The sequence below is a fragment of the Neophocaena asiaeorientalis genome, unplaced genomic scaffold (genome assembly GCF_003031525.2).
Source record: "Neophocaena asiaeorientalis asiaeorientalis breed wild unplaced genomic scaffold, Neophocaena_asiaeorientalis_V1.1 scaffold194, whole genome shotgun sequence".
Classification (NCBI taxonomy): domain Eukaryota; kingdom Metazoa; phylum Chordata; class Mammalia; order Artiodactyla; family Phocoenidae; genus Neophocaena; species Neophocaena asiaeorientalis.
In genome coordinates this window covers 1412655-1426565 of record NW_020172638.1, presented here as the reverse complement: position 1 = coordinate 1426565, position 13911 = coordinate 1412655, and the positions used below count along the sequence as shown (strand labels likewise).

General features: G+C 39.6%; 1 protein-coding gene across 4 annotated transcripts in view; it reads left to right on the top strand.

The window, feature by feature from the left end:
• Positions 1 to 13911, top strand: part of CNKSR2 (connector enhancer of kinase suppressor of Ras 2) — a 255645-nt gene that overhangs the window by 205742 nt on the left and 35992 nt on the right. For all 4 annotated transcript variants that reach the window (XM_024739455.1, XM_024739454.1, XM_024739453.1 and 1 more), the window contains 2 exons: positions 6138 to 6238; positions 8491 to 9037. In XM_024739455.1, coding sequence (XP_024595223.1) covers positions 6138 to 6238; positions 8491 to 9037 — 648 coding nt within the window. The remainder of the gene's footprint in view (positions 1 to 6137; positions 6239 to 8490; positions 9038 to 13911) is intronic.

Here is a 13911-nt window from a genome sequence, read left to right as displayed (position 1 = left end):
TTTTATGCAAAGAGCTCAGATGAATGATCCCTTCTTCCATAGATTATCTCATTTGCTTGTGTTCTTCAGTTCTATTACTTTGTTAGCTCTGTGACCTTATGGAACTTGCCTTAGTGTTGACCTCACATTTATGAAATACAGTATCCTGATGCAAAATTGAAATCTTAACAAAAGTTGTGGTCACTATTCTAAAAGTAGCTTCAGGGCTTCCCTGGTGGCACAGAGTATTAAGAATCCGCCTGCCAATGCAGGAGACACGGGTTCGAGCCCTGATCCAGGAAGATCCCACATGCCGCGGAGCAACTAAGCCCGTGCGCCACAACTACTGAGCGTGCTCTCTAGAGCCTTCGAGCCACAGCTACTGAAGCCCGCACGCCTACAGCCCAGTGCTCCACAACAAGAGAAGCCACCACAGTGAGAAGCCCGCACACTGCAACAAATAGTAGCCCCCACTCGCCGCAACTAGAGAAAGCCTGTGCGTGGCAACAGAGACCCAACGCAGCCATAAATAAATAAATAAATTTATTTTAAAACAAAAGTAGCTTCACATTTCCCAAAGAATGTTTGCTATACATCCCTTGGAAGCATAAATAGTTCTTTGAAAACTTTTGAGACATCCTGAAGTTAAAAGGATTCCACACATTGATACACATATTTCTAGCTGTGTCTCCAGTGGACATAGCCTGTTGGTCGACATGAAGATTCTGAAAACCTACTGTTTCGTCACGCAGAAAGCTTTTTAAATATCTCAAAACTAACAGAGAGATGTAAAGAAGATAACCAGATCCCAAAACCAATCTTTCAGCAAATATTTAGGTCAGGGGTCAGCAAACTTTCTGTAAAGATCCAAATAGTAAATATTTTAGACTTTGCAGGCCTTAAGGTTTCTGTTGAAACCATTCAACTCTGCTATAGACACATGAAGGGAAGTGGCTGTACTTCAATAAAGCTTTATTTATGGACACTGAGATTGAATTTCATAACATTTTTCACATTTTGAAAAATATTCTTCTTTGGATATTTTTTATCCACTTAAAATGTAAAAACCATTCTTGATCCACAGGCTGTATAAAAACAGGCAAAGAGTCTCATTTGGCCTGCAGGCCACAGTTTTTCAACCCCTGGCTTAGAGCCATGGGGTGAGAGAATGGGGGTGACTAGAGCAGTGAAGGGTGAGGAGATAGGGCAGGAAGATTTCCAAGAAATAGTAAAATATGGTTACTGCCAATGGGAATTCAGCATCTTATTGAGACTCTAAAAGATTCACACCTGAAACTGCCTAAGAAAAATTAAAGAGCAACATAAAGTAAATGAGTACTAATTTTTGCACCACATGCAACTGATTTAAAAAATTGCTAAGTGGCTGCAAAATTTCTTTAAAAACCTGAGGAGTCAGGATTAATGAGGAAATACTTGGAGAAAGTAATCAGTGAGCCTCATATAAAGTTAGCGGTGAAGAGGCAGAGAAGATATTTTATTAAATATTAAAGTGTTTCTGAATAAGGCCTTCAGCTAACACTCTAATTGTATTAAGGTGAAATAAGCACCCATCCTGCCTGAAATTACATTGAATTCTAGTAGAAAAGATACTCTTAGTACAATATGGAAAGTGAAACATGGGAAAGTACAAAGCAAATTCCATAGGAATGAGGCTAGAGATTCCTTCTAGGAGGGAAATTGGAAAAAAACATTATGTGGACTCATTATCTGAACTGGTTGTCGCAGGATGAGAAGTAATAAAATAAAACATTCCTGGGAGTGGAAGCAGCATGAGTACTTCCACAAATAACATGGAAACCATCTCTATCAAATCACTGTGCACAGGCAAATCCCAGCCAGGACTGTGAAGTGTCAGGCCAGTTATTGTCACATTTCTTCATTGTTAAAAGTTTATTCCCCACTTTCATACTTCTACTTAATTTATAAGCCTACAATTATAGTAAGAGAGCTAAATGCACAAACACACACACACACCACACACACACACACACACACACACACACACCAGCCTTCCTTTTCAAATTACTTTATAAAGCATGAAAACTGTTCTTTAAAAGTGCATATAGATTTCTCAGTTTTTTAAGATGCAAGAATTAGAAGTGTGGGCAATGTGCCAATAGGAGAATGAATCTTGAAAAAAGTCAATTTGCATGAATAAGGAACGTTGGATTTTCAGGCTTCTGTATTTTATCACTCGGCATTTCTTTGAAGCTGAGCATGGCCTTGATTTTAGTGGATTTCCTTTGTACTTGTCATCATATAACCAAATTTCATTATGGATGAAAGAACTGGTAAGTCATGTTGCACATGCACGTTCCAAAAAATACTCATTCCATGGATTCATGCTGCCATAGTCTGTCATGTGAGTATTTATTTTAGTGCCTACTGGAATGTGGTAGACAATCATAGGTAGAAGCTAATAGTTACAGTTCAGGTCTCTACAGCCAGAATCTCTGGAATAATTTAGATTTCCACCTAGAGTATACATTCATCAGGTACTCTAACGTAGGTCAGAAACATATTAGACTTCCTACCTTACGCAGGATTAGGTCTTACGTATTCTGTATAGACAACTACTGGATGCACGTGTCTATTCCACACTTCTATAGAATTGTTTGACATCTCAGTACCATTCTCAGTAGGGAAGTTTAAACTTGATACAAAATATAGCTCTTTGAGAATTGGGAATATTTCAGAAAGATGCAAAGGAATAACTGCCAAACACTGTTTCCATTTAAATACTCAGTACAGCTTGGAAGTGACTCTTTCATTGACTTAAATAAAAGTTTAGTGAATTGCTGTCTTTAACTACAGAAGTATAAAGGATATGGGGTTCTTTTTCACTATGCATTGTTTTACTTAGAGAAAACAGGGTTACAGTAAATTCTGCCAAGATCATAATTTAGCTAATTGTCTGCTAATCATTTTTCTATATTTTTCCAGCTTCAAATCAGACATTCATGACACATTATTTTCAGTCACACACAAGGTCTTTGTAAAGCTTTAATTACATAAAAGTGAATGAAATACATTGTATTTCTTTGATAGTTCTAGATGAAAAAGTCAATTTCTTTCAAATTATCCTTTTGTATCAACATGAGAAGTAAAGTGGAGATTTTCCTCTTCTATTGATGGCACTGTTTATTCATGATTAGTTACTTGTAAAATTGAATATCACTGCAAGAGACATTAAAAGTATCCATTTATTTTGTGCTAAATAGAGAGCTAAGAAAAATAAATTAATTTGCTCTTAGAATGAAAATCAGACTGGTTTCAGCCTCTGGGAAGCAGTGTGCCTGTAATTTTCCACACAAAACCAAAATGCCTAAATTTTCTGTGTAGCCTCTTCCCTGGCATTGCTCTCTCAAAGACACAAGGGTTAGTGTGTGAAATGAAGTTAATTTGCAAAGTGGTATTTCAGCCTTTTCTTAGGCAACCCAAGAAAACTTTGGTTTGGTGGTGTTTTTTTCTTTAATAAACCAAGAATTACATCAAATAAAGGGTTAGAATTCTTCCTAATTTAGTGGGGGTTGTGGGGGGCTGGGGAGGAGAGAGAGAATCTCCTAAATCTGTCACTTGTAATAATAGCTATAGAGATCTTGATAAAATGGTGATCATCTCCCTCTCAGTGTGCTGACAGGACCCCTTGAGGAGCTAATTCCTTGAGACCCAAGGTCTCAGTGCAAAGGTGAAGGGGGAACTCAGCACAGGTCCCATAGTTTCTGGAAATAGTGGGAAGGGTGAGAGCAGAGTGATCTTCACAAGCCTACTGCTTGGGAGCAGGGTGAAGGGGTGCTTGGTACCTCCACCTCCAGCAATAATTTCTCAGTAGTATTTCAAGCTCCCACAAAACTACCCAACTGAGACCCCAGAGCTCCAGAATTCACTTTTCATTGCTGGAACTTGCTACAAGAAAAAACTAATGTCTAAGAAGATGAACACTAGGCATTTATCTCCTGTGTGATCTGGGTCAGACTGTCCTGGCATACCTACAAATCCACCCAATATTAGGGACCTTAATATTTATTGAGTGCTTTCAAGATGCAAGGCGCTTGAATATACATTACCTTCGTAGTCCACTCACACAACTCTGAAAGGTGGTTATTATTAGCCCCCTTTTACAGATGATAAGACAGACTCAAAGAGATTAAGTAACTATCACAAGAGCACAGAAATGGTAATTGGTACAGCCAAGCACTGAACCTACATCTGCGCGAGTATATAGTTTATGCTTTTCCCACCAGTGTTTACTGGGTCCATTTCTGGGCAACTACATCAATTCGTATTTGAGGGGAGACTTAGTATGCTGCCCATCACTGGTGTGACCCAGTGTAAAAGCCAGATCTCAAATTTAGGTTAACTAGTGTTTGCTTATCCTTTACTCAAAGGGAATAATTAAAGTAGGAATTGGATTTTCAGAGACCTTGTATTCTGAGGCCTGAATATAATAATCTCCATTGCTAAAGAATTTTGAGCAGCAGGAGGAGGGGGACTTGAAGGATCATGAATGTATGTCACATTAAATTCTCCCGCTAAGTCTTACAAAGAGTCAAAGTGACTTGGCCCTTCGAGGCTTAGAGCAAGGCAATTTCTTAGTTCAAACCGCAGTTGTACTACTTTCTATTTGGCATATTATAATAAGTACTCAGTAAATATTAGCTGTACTTATTAATCAGCACCACAAGGAAAATATATAAAAATATTACAATATGGGAATTCCTGGGTGGATAAAGGTACCTGTAAAAACATGTGCCATGGGGCTTCCCTGGTGGCGCAGTGGTTGAGAGTCTGCCTGCCGATGCAGGGGACACGGGTTCGTGCCCCGGTCCGGGAGGATCCCACATGCCGCGGAGTGGCTGGGCCCGTGAGCCATGGCCGCTGAGCCTGCGCATCCGGAGCCTGTGCTCCGCAACGGGAGAGGCCACAGCAGTGAGAGGCCCGCGTACCGGAAAAAAAAAAAAAAAAAAAAAGTGCCATGATTTTTCACCTACATCTGAATATAAGTTAAGGTTCTTTTGTGATTTCGATTTTCATAAGAATAAGGAAACTTTTCTTTTATCATTTGAAATTCATATGGATAATGCTTCTAGGTTTTTCCTTGTAAATCACATAAAGAATTAACCCAGCAGTTACAGGGTGGTTGAGATATTGGTAGAACAGATTCTGATGATTGGCCTTTGTGGTGTAGTTTACTTACTTGACTAATGTATCTCTCGGAGTTTTTCCCCTTCCCTCTTGTCTGAGGTCTGCCAAGTCACTTTGTCTAGCGGCTTACATTTTCTACCCTTTTAAGTAGTTCTAGAAGTTTGGAATTTACAGCCCACATCAGCAGATTTGCCCTTTTGCGTTTGGCAAGAATCAGGGTTTGCCATGTGTTTCCAAGTAGAGGTGGGAGTATGGTGTTATAGAGATTCATGTCAGCATGACTCTGGAAACAGCGACTGTTAGATAACCAGTGAACTGAAGCCACAGAAGAGGATTGAGAACATTATTTTTGAAGCTGTTTATACCTGTAGAGATCTACAGCAACCTATGTATTTCTTCTTTGAGTGTTCATCTTTAGGATAAAATGATACACCTTTAAGAGGCATCATGTGACATCACTCATTAATTGAAGCTTTAAGTAATTTGGAATCTAAAATACCCTAAACCTTATTTGACTTATGCAGTGTCTTTGTCTTAACTCCTTTTTTATTTTGACGATGACAACAGAGCAAAATTTAATTTGTAGTGTTTGCCAATTTCCATGGTATAAATACTCCCACCACGGCTGATTCTGGACTCCGAATGCAATATCAACCGTTGGCAAAATTCCCGAAAATTTAATAATCAGCCTTCTCAAGCTGTGACAAGTCAGCTCCAGCACCCCACTGGAGGCATATTGCCATACCTAAAATTGTGGCTATGTGTAACTGCTTGCTTTAAAAGGAGGTTGGAATTAGGTGATTGTACTCTTCCTTCCTCCTCAAAACCCAACTGAAAATGAAAGTTGGTGGGCCTGGAGTAGCGAGTGCTGGGGAGCAGGGTGCCGGAATGGAATTTAAACTTCCTTTTGTTAGCTGGTAGTGTGTGTTCCTGAAAACATGGCTAGAAACTTTTAACAGAATGTTGATGTATCCATGTGTGTGAATTTTCAGATTACTGGAGTGAGAGTGACAAGGAAGAAGCAGATACTCCATCAACACCCAAACAGGACAGCCCTCCGCCCCCCTACGATACATACCCACGGCCTCCCTCCGTAAGTTGCCAGTAGGAATATACTCAATATAGCGTCAGATTCTTTGACCTGAGACATTATGTAGTGAATTACATGTCAGACCTTGGGGTTTTTAGGGGGAAAGAAAACAGGGAGTCTAAAAGCAATGAGGGAAAAAAATTTTAAGTATACAAAGAATATTTAATCAGGAGAAGCAGTCACCACAGATTCCACACTAGTAAGTATCTTACCAGTTTTATTAAGAAAACATACCATTTGTGTCAGAGTAGCCTTCATGAAAATATCAACAACAAAAAAGTTTTCTTAGAAAAAGATATATAAATTGACCTTATCTATTCTACACTAACAAAGTTAATTCCTATGTCCTTTAGAAGCAATTGTAAAAATTTATATTATATCTGTATTGAACATGTTTTGGCATGTAGCTTTTCAGGCAGCCATGGGGTCTGGTTTAATGTATATGTGTTTATGTGATGCTCTTCTTCTTAAGACTTCTTAAACCTGTGTAAATTATTCTGTGTATAGACTGTACCTTGATCTTTACAATTGTCCTGGTTTGTTTTATGCCCGTTTCCCATCAGAATTACCAAAAGAGTCTCGATGCTGTCCCATTTTAGGCAATACATTGCATGGTCACTGTACCATAAGAGTCAATTCTGCCTATCTTGAGACTGAGTCTTCCAAACAGGAAATGGAAGCTGGATTTAAGTGACAATAGCAGCCACCTAATTCTACCTCCATATTACTACAGGGGATTTTTAACAAGAAAGGTGCTATGCAAGATGTTCATATAATTCTAGGCCACTTCTCAACCTTGGCTGTGCATGAGAATCACCTCTGGAATGTTTTAGAAATGCAGATGCTCAGGCGTCATCCAGAGATATTAAATCAGAATATTTGGGACTGCAAACAGCTCACTGGACTGGACTGTGAACTTTTTGAGAACAGGGACCCTGTTCTATTCACTGTACATCCCTATGGCCTAGCACAACACTGGTACTTATTTATTAAGTGCTCAATACATATTTCTGAAATGAATGAATGAATACTTTTGGCTAAGGACTAAAAGGAGAGTCACATTTTTAATTGAAATGTTTGATGACAGTATCTCTTATCTAAGGGAAAAAGGAGAAAAGTAGACAGAAATGCAGACTTGTTCCTCTCCGTATACACATTTCATTAATAAATGCTGCAGTGTACCAAGTGCAACAGACAAATGAAATAATGAAGTCAGTAACAAGATATAGTTTATATCGTATTTTCCCTCTTTCCCTAAAACATCAGGGTCTAAATAGTTCCTTTAAATATTTGTAAACGTGGGGGAAAGGGAAACTGCAGCTTGACCAAACCGCTCTTTAATCATAGCAACTTGTGAATTTCAAGAAGGAAACTACTCACATTGTGATTAACATGTGGGAAGATAAACTGGCTGCCCACAGAAGATGCCACTTAACTTCTCCTTTACCCAGAGGGGAAGGTGTACTTTCACCTTAGTCGGGCTTTTCCTGGCCACAACCTCAGCCTCAGTCGTAGTGATCACATCTAACAAATCTGGCTCCTCCTGCCAGGAAGGGGCCTGGGCTGGTCTGCTAGCCCCCAGAGCTAGAGTAAGGCTTGTCCCGGTAAGGGTGCCTGCAAGACTTTTATAGCATTCACTTGATGCCCGTCCTTTTTCTTGGTTGTGCTTTGTGCTGTAACATATATTCCCAAACTTTAAATTCCAAGGATAAGAATATTCCGCTAATTCCCATCAGGGCGTAATCTCATCCTTTCTACATTTTTAACTCTCTAGAAAGTGCCACAGAACTGACAAGACTGTGAGAAAGCTTATCCTTGACACTCTAAGAGCAGACATTCACCTATGAAGAAGAGGAAGGCTTGTGTCCGATTAGAGGCACCTTGTTTTTACATCCAAAATCCTGTCTCCTTGCTCTCATCCCCAGACTCCATAACATCTGGAAATATGAATTTGGCAACAATTCAGGATTTTGAATGCATAGAGATTTCAAAACTTAGGATTTTTTTGTTTTTAGTTGCTAAATATTTCTTACGTAGGCACTCACGTTGCCTTATACTTTGCTGTAAAAGTTTGCACTAGTATGTCACATTTCTCATGAGAGCCCAGCGTAGCTGTATTTCTATACATCCACGTTTCAGTCTCTTAAAATGTCAGCTGGGGCCTAACTTTGAGATGGTGGAAATCAAATGTGTTCCTTGGTGATAGGCATGGTCTGTTATTTCTGTGGAGACTGATCAGAGGCTCCTTTCCACAGATGAGTTGTGCCAGTCCTTACGTGGAAGCGAAACACAGCCGGCTCTCCTCGACAGAGACCTCTCAGTCGCAATCATCCCATGAGGAGTTTCGCCAGGAACTGACTGGGAGCAGTGTGGTGTCCCCCATTCGCAAGACAGCCAGTCAGCGCCGCTCCTGGCAGGATTTAATCGAGACGCCCCTGACGAGCTCAGGGTTACACTATCTTCAGACTCTGCCCCTGGAGGATTCCGTCTTCTCTGACTCCGCGGCCATCTCCCCAGAGCACAGGCGGCAGTCCACCCTTCCAACTCAGAAGTGCCACCTACAGGATCACTATGGGCCGTACCCCTTAGCTGAGAGCGAGAGGATGCAAGTGTTAAATGGAAACGGGGGCAAGCCTCGAAGTTTTACTCTGCCTCGAGATAGCGGGTTCAACCACTGCTGTCTGAACGCGCCGGTTAGTGCCTGTGACCCGCAGGATGACGTGCAGCCCACAGAGGTGGAGGAAGAGGAGGAGGAGGAGGAGGAGGAAGGGGAGGCAGCAGGGGAAAACATAGGAGACAAAAGTAAGTATGCCGATGGAGATTCTCAGCCTGTATACACACATTCCTAACCTTTTCAAACTTCTTATTTTAAGAAAATAGAATTCTGTTTCCCTTTTTTCTTAAAATAATGGTTTTGCTGCATAGGAAGTCAGGTATCCCTTGGTGTCCCACTTTCAGAACTTGAGTAACTTGGGGGAAAAAAAGATGAGTAATGAAGCCTACATCCCAGGACACCCACAGCTAGAGCAAATACTTTTTTTTTGGCCCATCTGCCTTTTAAGGTTGATGGCATTCATTTGTTTTGCTTCCTCCTCTTATCCACTTTCTTTTCACTTGCATGCATCATCCCTTTGGTCCACAGTTGTTGCCCCCTGAGTTTGGGTTCAGAAGCTATAAATGCTTCAAGCAGGGTGTTAGCAGAACCTTGGTTGAATAAGTAAGTGAATACACATACACACACTCACACATACGTACATATATAACTTCCCTTTTCACCATGAGAAGGTTGAAAGGAAAAATCCAAAAGAATTTTTCGAAGAAGAAATTTTACATAGCATTTCTATCAACTTCAAGTAGCAGAATATGTTTCTAGAAACCAATTTGCCAAAAGCATCCATTTACTTTCTTGGTATGTATGTTGATTGCAAAGCTCAATTTATGTGAATCAGCTCTTGAGAGAGACAAGTCATTAAGTAACCCTCTGACTGGCATTAAGAATATGTTTACTAGTTATCAAGTTATTTATCCAACATGCCATACCAAGCTTCTGTTTATAACTAATGTGATATACCAGTCCAGAAACCCAAGCTAGTTTAAGAGAAAGGCTATAACTCAGTTATTTTACTTAGAAAGAAAATCTAGTTCTGGCTATAAGAATTGAATATAAAATACCCCCAAAAATAGTGTCGAAGAAATAGTATGAAATCTCTTTATTCAAAATGAAGTATGGGCCAATTAGTGCAGATGACCCAAGCTGGTGCTGATGAAACCACAGTTACTGCTTTGGTCCCACTAGGGCATTAGACTTCTCTTTTTAAAGGATACAAACAGACTGTGTCCTTCAGCCCATTTCACACAGTATGGAGACTTTGATTACAGGATATATTAGTGTAACTTCTTCATCACAACTGGAAAAACAAGTCAAATCTCACAGGTTACCAGCAGGTCAGGAGCCGCATGTCAATTTGAAGCTTGTATCATTTAAAATGAGGGTTACTTTGGAGATAATCGACAAGAAAATACAGTGGACCTTTTCTACTATCAAAATATGAGTTGATAAAATTCATATGTTAAAGCAGTTTCCATGTAAAGTATATTTTAGCCATAATCTCCATGAGGAGCCTTTTAAAAGGTATACTGTCGGTTCAGGAAAGGTGATTTACCTGCCACGCCCTCACAACATTCACATCTATTGGAAATTATAGAAGAGTCTTGTGGAGGAAAGATCTAGGAACCATGTCAGGCCTCTGTAGGAGTTCTGGCAAGCACGATAATATATTTTTAATATTAAGATGATTAGTATAAGTTGTTTTCTAAAACTTAACTAAGGATGAGTTAGAAACCTCCTTTCAACTGTTGTCCAGGTGCTGCGCGACTGCTACAACTAAGCATGTGAGGTTTATTCAGCATTCTACAAACGCGTTGGGGAAAATACTTCATCTCTGGCATTTTAAAATAAATTGTGTTGAAATTAGGCACAGCCCTCTGAAATAGAGAATCCTGTTCATGACACATTCCATCATTGCCACGGGTACAAGTCTTTGAGGCTGTCTTTTTCAACTGGCTAGATACTTAGCAGTTCCTCCTGGGCATTGTGTAGGGAGGACTAGAATGGAGCATACGTGTCCTAGGACCTGAAAGGCAAACCTAGCCCTGGGCTCGCCCTTCCTTCAGGCTCCACTAGCCTACAGAGCATCCCTAGTTAGATGGCGTTCGATTATTTTTTCTTCTAGTGTCTGTTTTTTGCTGTTTTGTTGATTGGATGTATTTTTAGCCATACAGATGTACTCCCAAAGTTGGTGGGTTTTTCCTTTAGGTTCCCGAATAAGTCAAGTGGGTAGTTATTCAATACTTTCCATCTTTTTCAGCAGGCTCTCTCTTTGTGGAATGATTGCGATAAGGCAGAACCACCCTAGAAGTGTGTCGGTAAACTTGGTATTATTGCACATTCTGTCTTTGCGGTTCGATATCGTGGGGTAGTTCGCGTTATTTCAGTCTGATCTGTTTCACTAAAGGTGACCGTGCACTATCTTGCAGGGCCCCATTTCTTTCTGGGTATTTTTCTATAATCTTGCCACTTGATGTCTCAATGTCCTTTAAACCATTCTCAACAGGGCAGTACGTTTCATGCTTGCCTGGAAGATGCTCCTTAACTTAATGGGGTACATGTTCGGCTTCCCAATGATGGTTTTTCTGCATTACTGTTTCTAATATTTAGGAGTGTGCGATTTGATGAGCACCTCCTTTGGGGAATATCAGCTCTAAAATCAGTGTTTTCAAAAGAATCTTCAAGGTCTAGTTAAGGAGTGTCTTATTCATGACTGCCCTGAGTCGGCCATTAGGAGTAAGTATTCCAGGCTGCTTATTCAAATCAAGCTGTTTGGTGTTCTGTCAGGAGAGTCAAAATTATACATGGGAAAGAAGCTGTGGCCATCCCCTCAGCCTCACACTTAGAGCGTGCCCTCCGCCCGGAGCTCTCACTGTGCTACCGCTCCGGTCAGCAGGCTGCCGTGCTTGTTAGAATCAAAGACCAGCGGCGGTGTGTTACTAACTGTCCTGCTCGAGGCCAGCATGCACTGTGACCTACTAAAGTGAATTTGCACTAATCAAGTACAGACCTGCAGAGCAAATAAGTTTCACGTCCCTAGCTCCAAACATTTTTCTCAGTTTGCCAAGAAATTAAACATAGGAAGTACCAGGCACGTGAGCAGAAGGAGCCATGGGAGAAAATACAGCTTCTCTTCAGCTTTAAGGGTGAAGAATTATGGCACCAACCAAACCCCTCTCGTGGTCTATATTATATAGTGCTTATGAGTCTACAGAGCAATCTAAGAAGCAAGATGTACCTAAATCTGTGACCTAGATGCTTTTTCATTTTCTTCGTACAGGTGGAATTTGGCCCTGCTTACAAGGTGTACATTTAGTCTTCTTTAGAGCATACTTCAGTCTGCGTTCTCATGGTTGAACTACCTTTTGTCTTATTTTTGAAATTCAATTCTCTAACTGAGTCATACTGTGATTTTTCTGAGGCTGAACTCATTTTAGTCTAAAGTGGATGGTACTACAAGTACACAGATGAGACCTGTTGTGTTTTCCTTTGACAGAAAAGTCAGCTTGAATATTAATTATCCTGACCTACTTCACTGGCATTTGGGAGAAGACAACTAATTTCCTATTATCCCAATTAGCAGTTTCGAAGCTGACTGAGGTGTAGGCCTTATAATACCTCAGTGAAATTAAATTATAAATTATGTCAGCCTACGCAGCTTTCAAGGAGTATAAATCATAAAAGTGTGGGACAAAATATAAAGATATTATATTTATTCTTTATTCAGAAATCATCTGCCATAACACTAAAATACGGTTTTGGTTAATGCAGCTTGAGGTCTGCTTCTAATAGTTCTCCTTCCTTTGCCATACTAGGCAGTTTAGATGAGGTTTTTGAAAGCTTTATCCCTTAATCCTGCTGATTTCCCTCTTGGCAGTTAAAAGACTACTCTTTACTAGCCATGCATTCCTGGTGCCACCATGTACTCAATGAATTTATAATGTGCTCTTTTTCATTGCCTTAGGGATAACCTATCAGCATTCTTACTTAATTTACACATTTATTAGCTTGGTCTTAGAAATCTAAAGCAAAACCTAGGTTGTTTTTTTTTTTTTTAGGGGGCTGAGGGTGGGAAAGATAAAATGTTACCTAGTAGCTACAGTACATATCAGGTTATCTGGCTAAAATATTTACTGATGCTTTCAAAATGAAATCTGCCAAGAAATGTATTTTAAATTTATTTTCTTAAATCTAACATCCATTGCACACCATTGGTAACTTAAGAGCTGTACAAAATGTACAGCTCAGTGCCCTAGTGTCTTAAATTATATAGGCAGAGAGGCTAGATAATGACTACCAATATCGTGCAGAAGAAGATAGATTAATCTTCTTCAGTCATTTTAAGGGTCTTAGAGTAATTTCCTGAAGAGTTTCTAAAAGCCATGAGTTTTATTTTTAAGAACATTCATGTAGGAAGTATGTGGGCAACGGGAAGATATTCCCAGAATATGAAATTGTGTTAAAGGAGAAAAAGGAGCAAGCTGAAAATAAAAAAAATGTTGCAGCACTTTTTACTGTTTTATTTATTGTCCAGATAAATTATGTTCAAGCACGAAGAGTTTGGAAGAGCATAATCATCAATAATATCTGAAATTATAGTTCAGGTCTAAAGGGAATAGATGGAAAAGATATACAAGCAATGTGAATAAAAAGACATGCACCAAAAAGACATGCACCAAAAAGTCAGAGAAAGCATAGTAGAGAACCTTAAATGTGTCACTTCTGTGAAGTTTAAGGGCACCATTCTTGGCGGTTATGTAGCAAGTATATATTTTTTAAAAATGGAAAAATCTGGAAAGCAGTAAACAAATATTCTCTTAATACTGTATTGTCTGATTTTGAAGAAAGATTGTTAGGGAGACAGAAAACACTAAAGACTGGATATAAAGTAGAATGTAGCTATAATTTCAATATTGGTTACAGGTTGGATTTTTTAATCACACCTCCCTCGCTTTTTGGCTTAAATAATGAGGAAAAGGTAATTATCTAACTTACTGAAAGTTCAGAGGTGGGGTTGTTCTGGAGTAAATGTCATGGCTCTGCAGTGTCAGGACTCAGTTAACTTTTC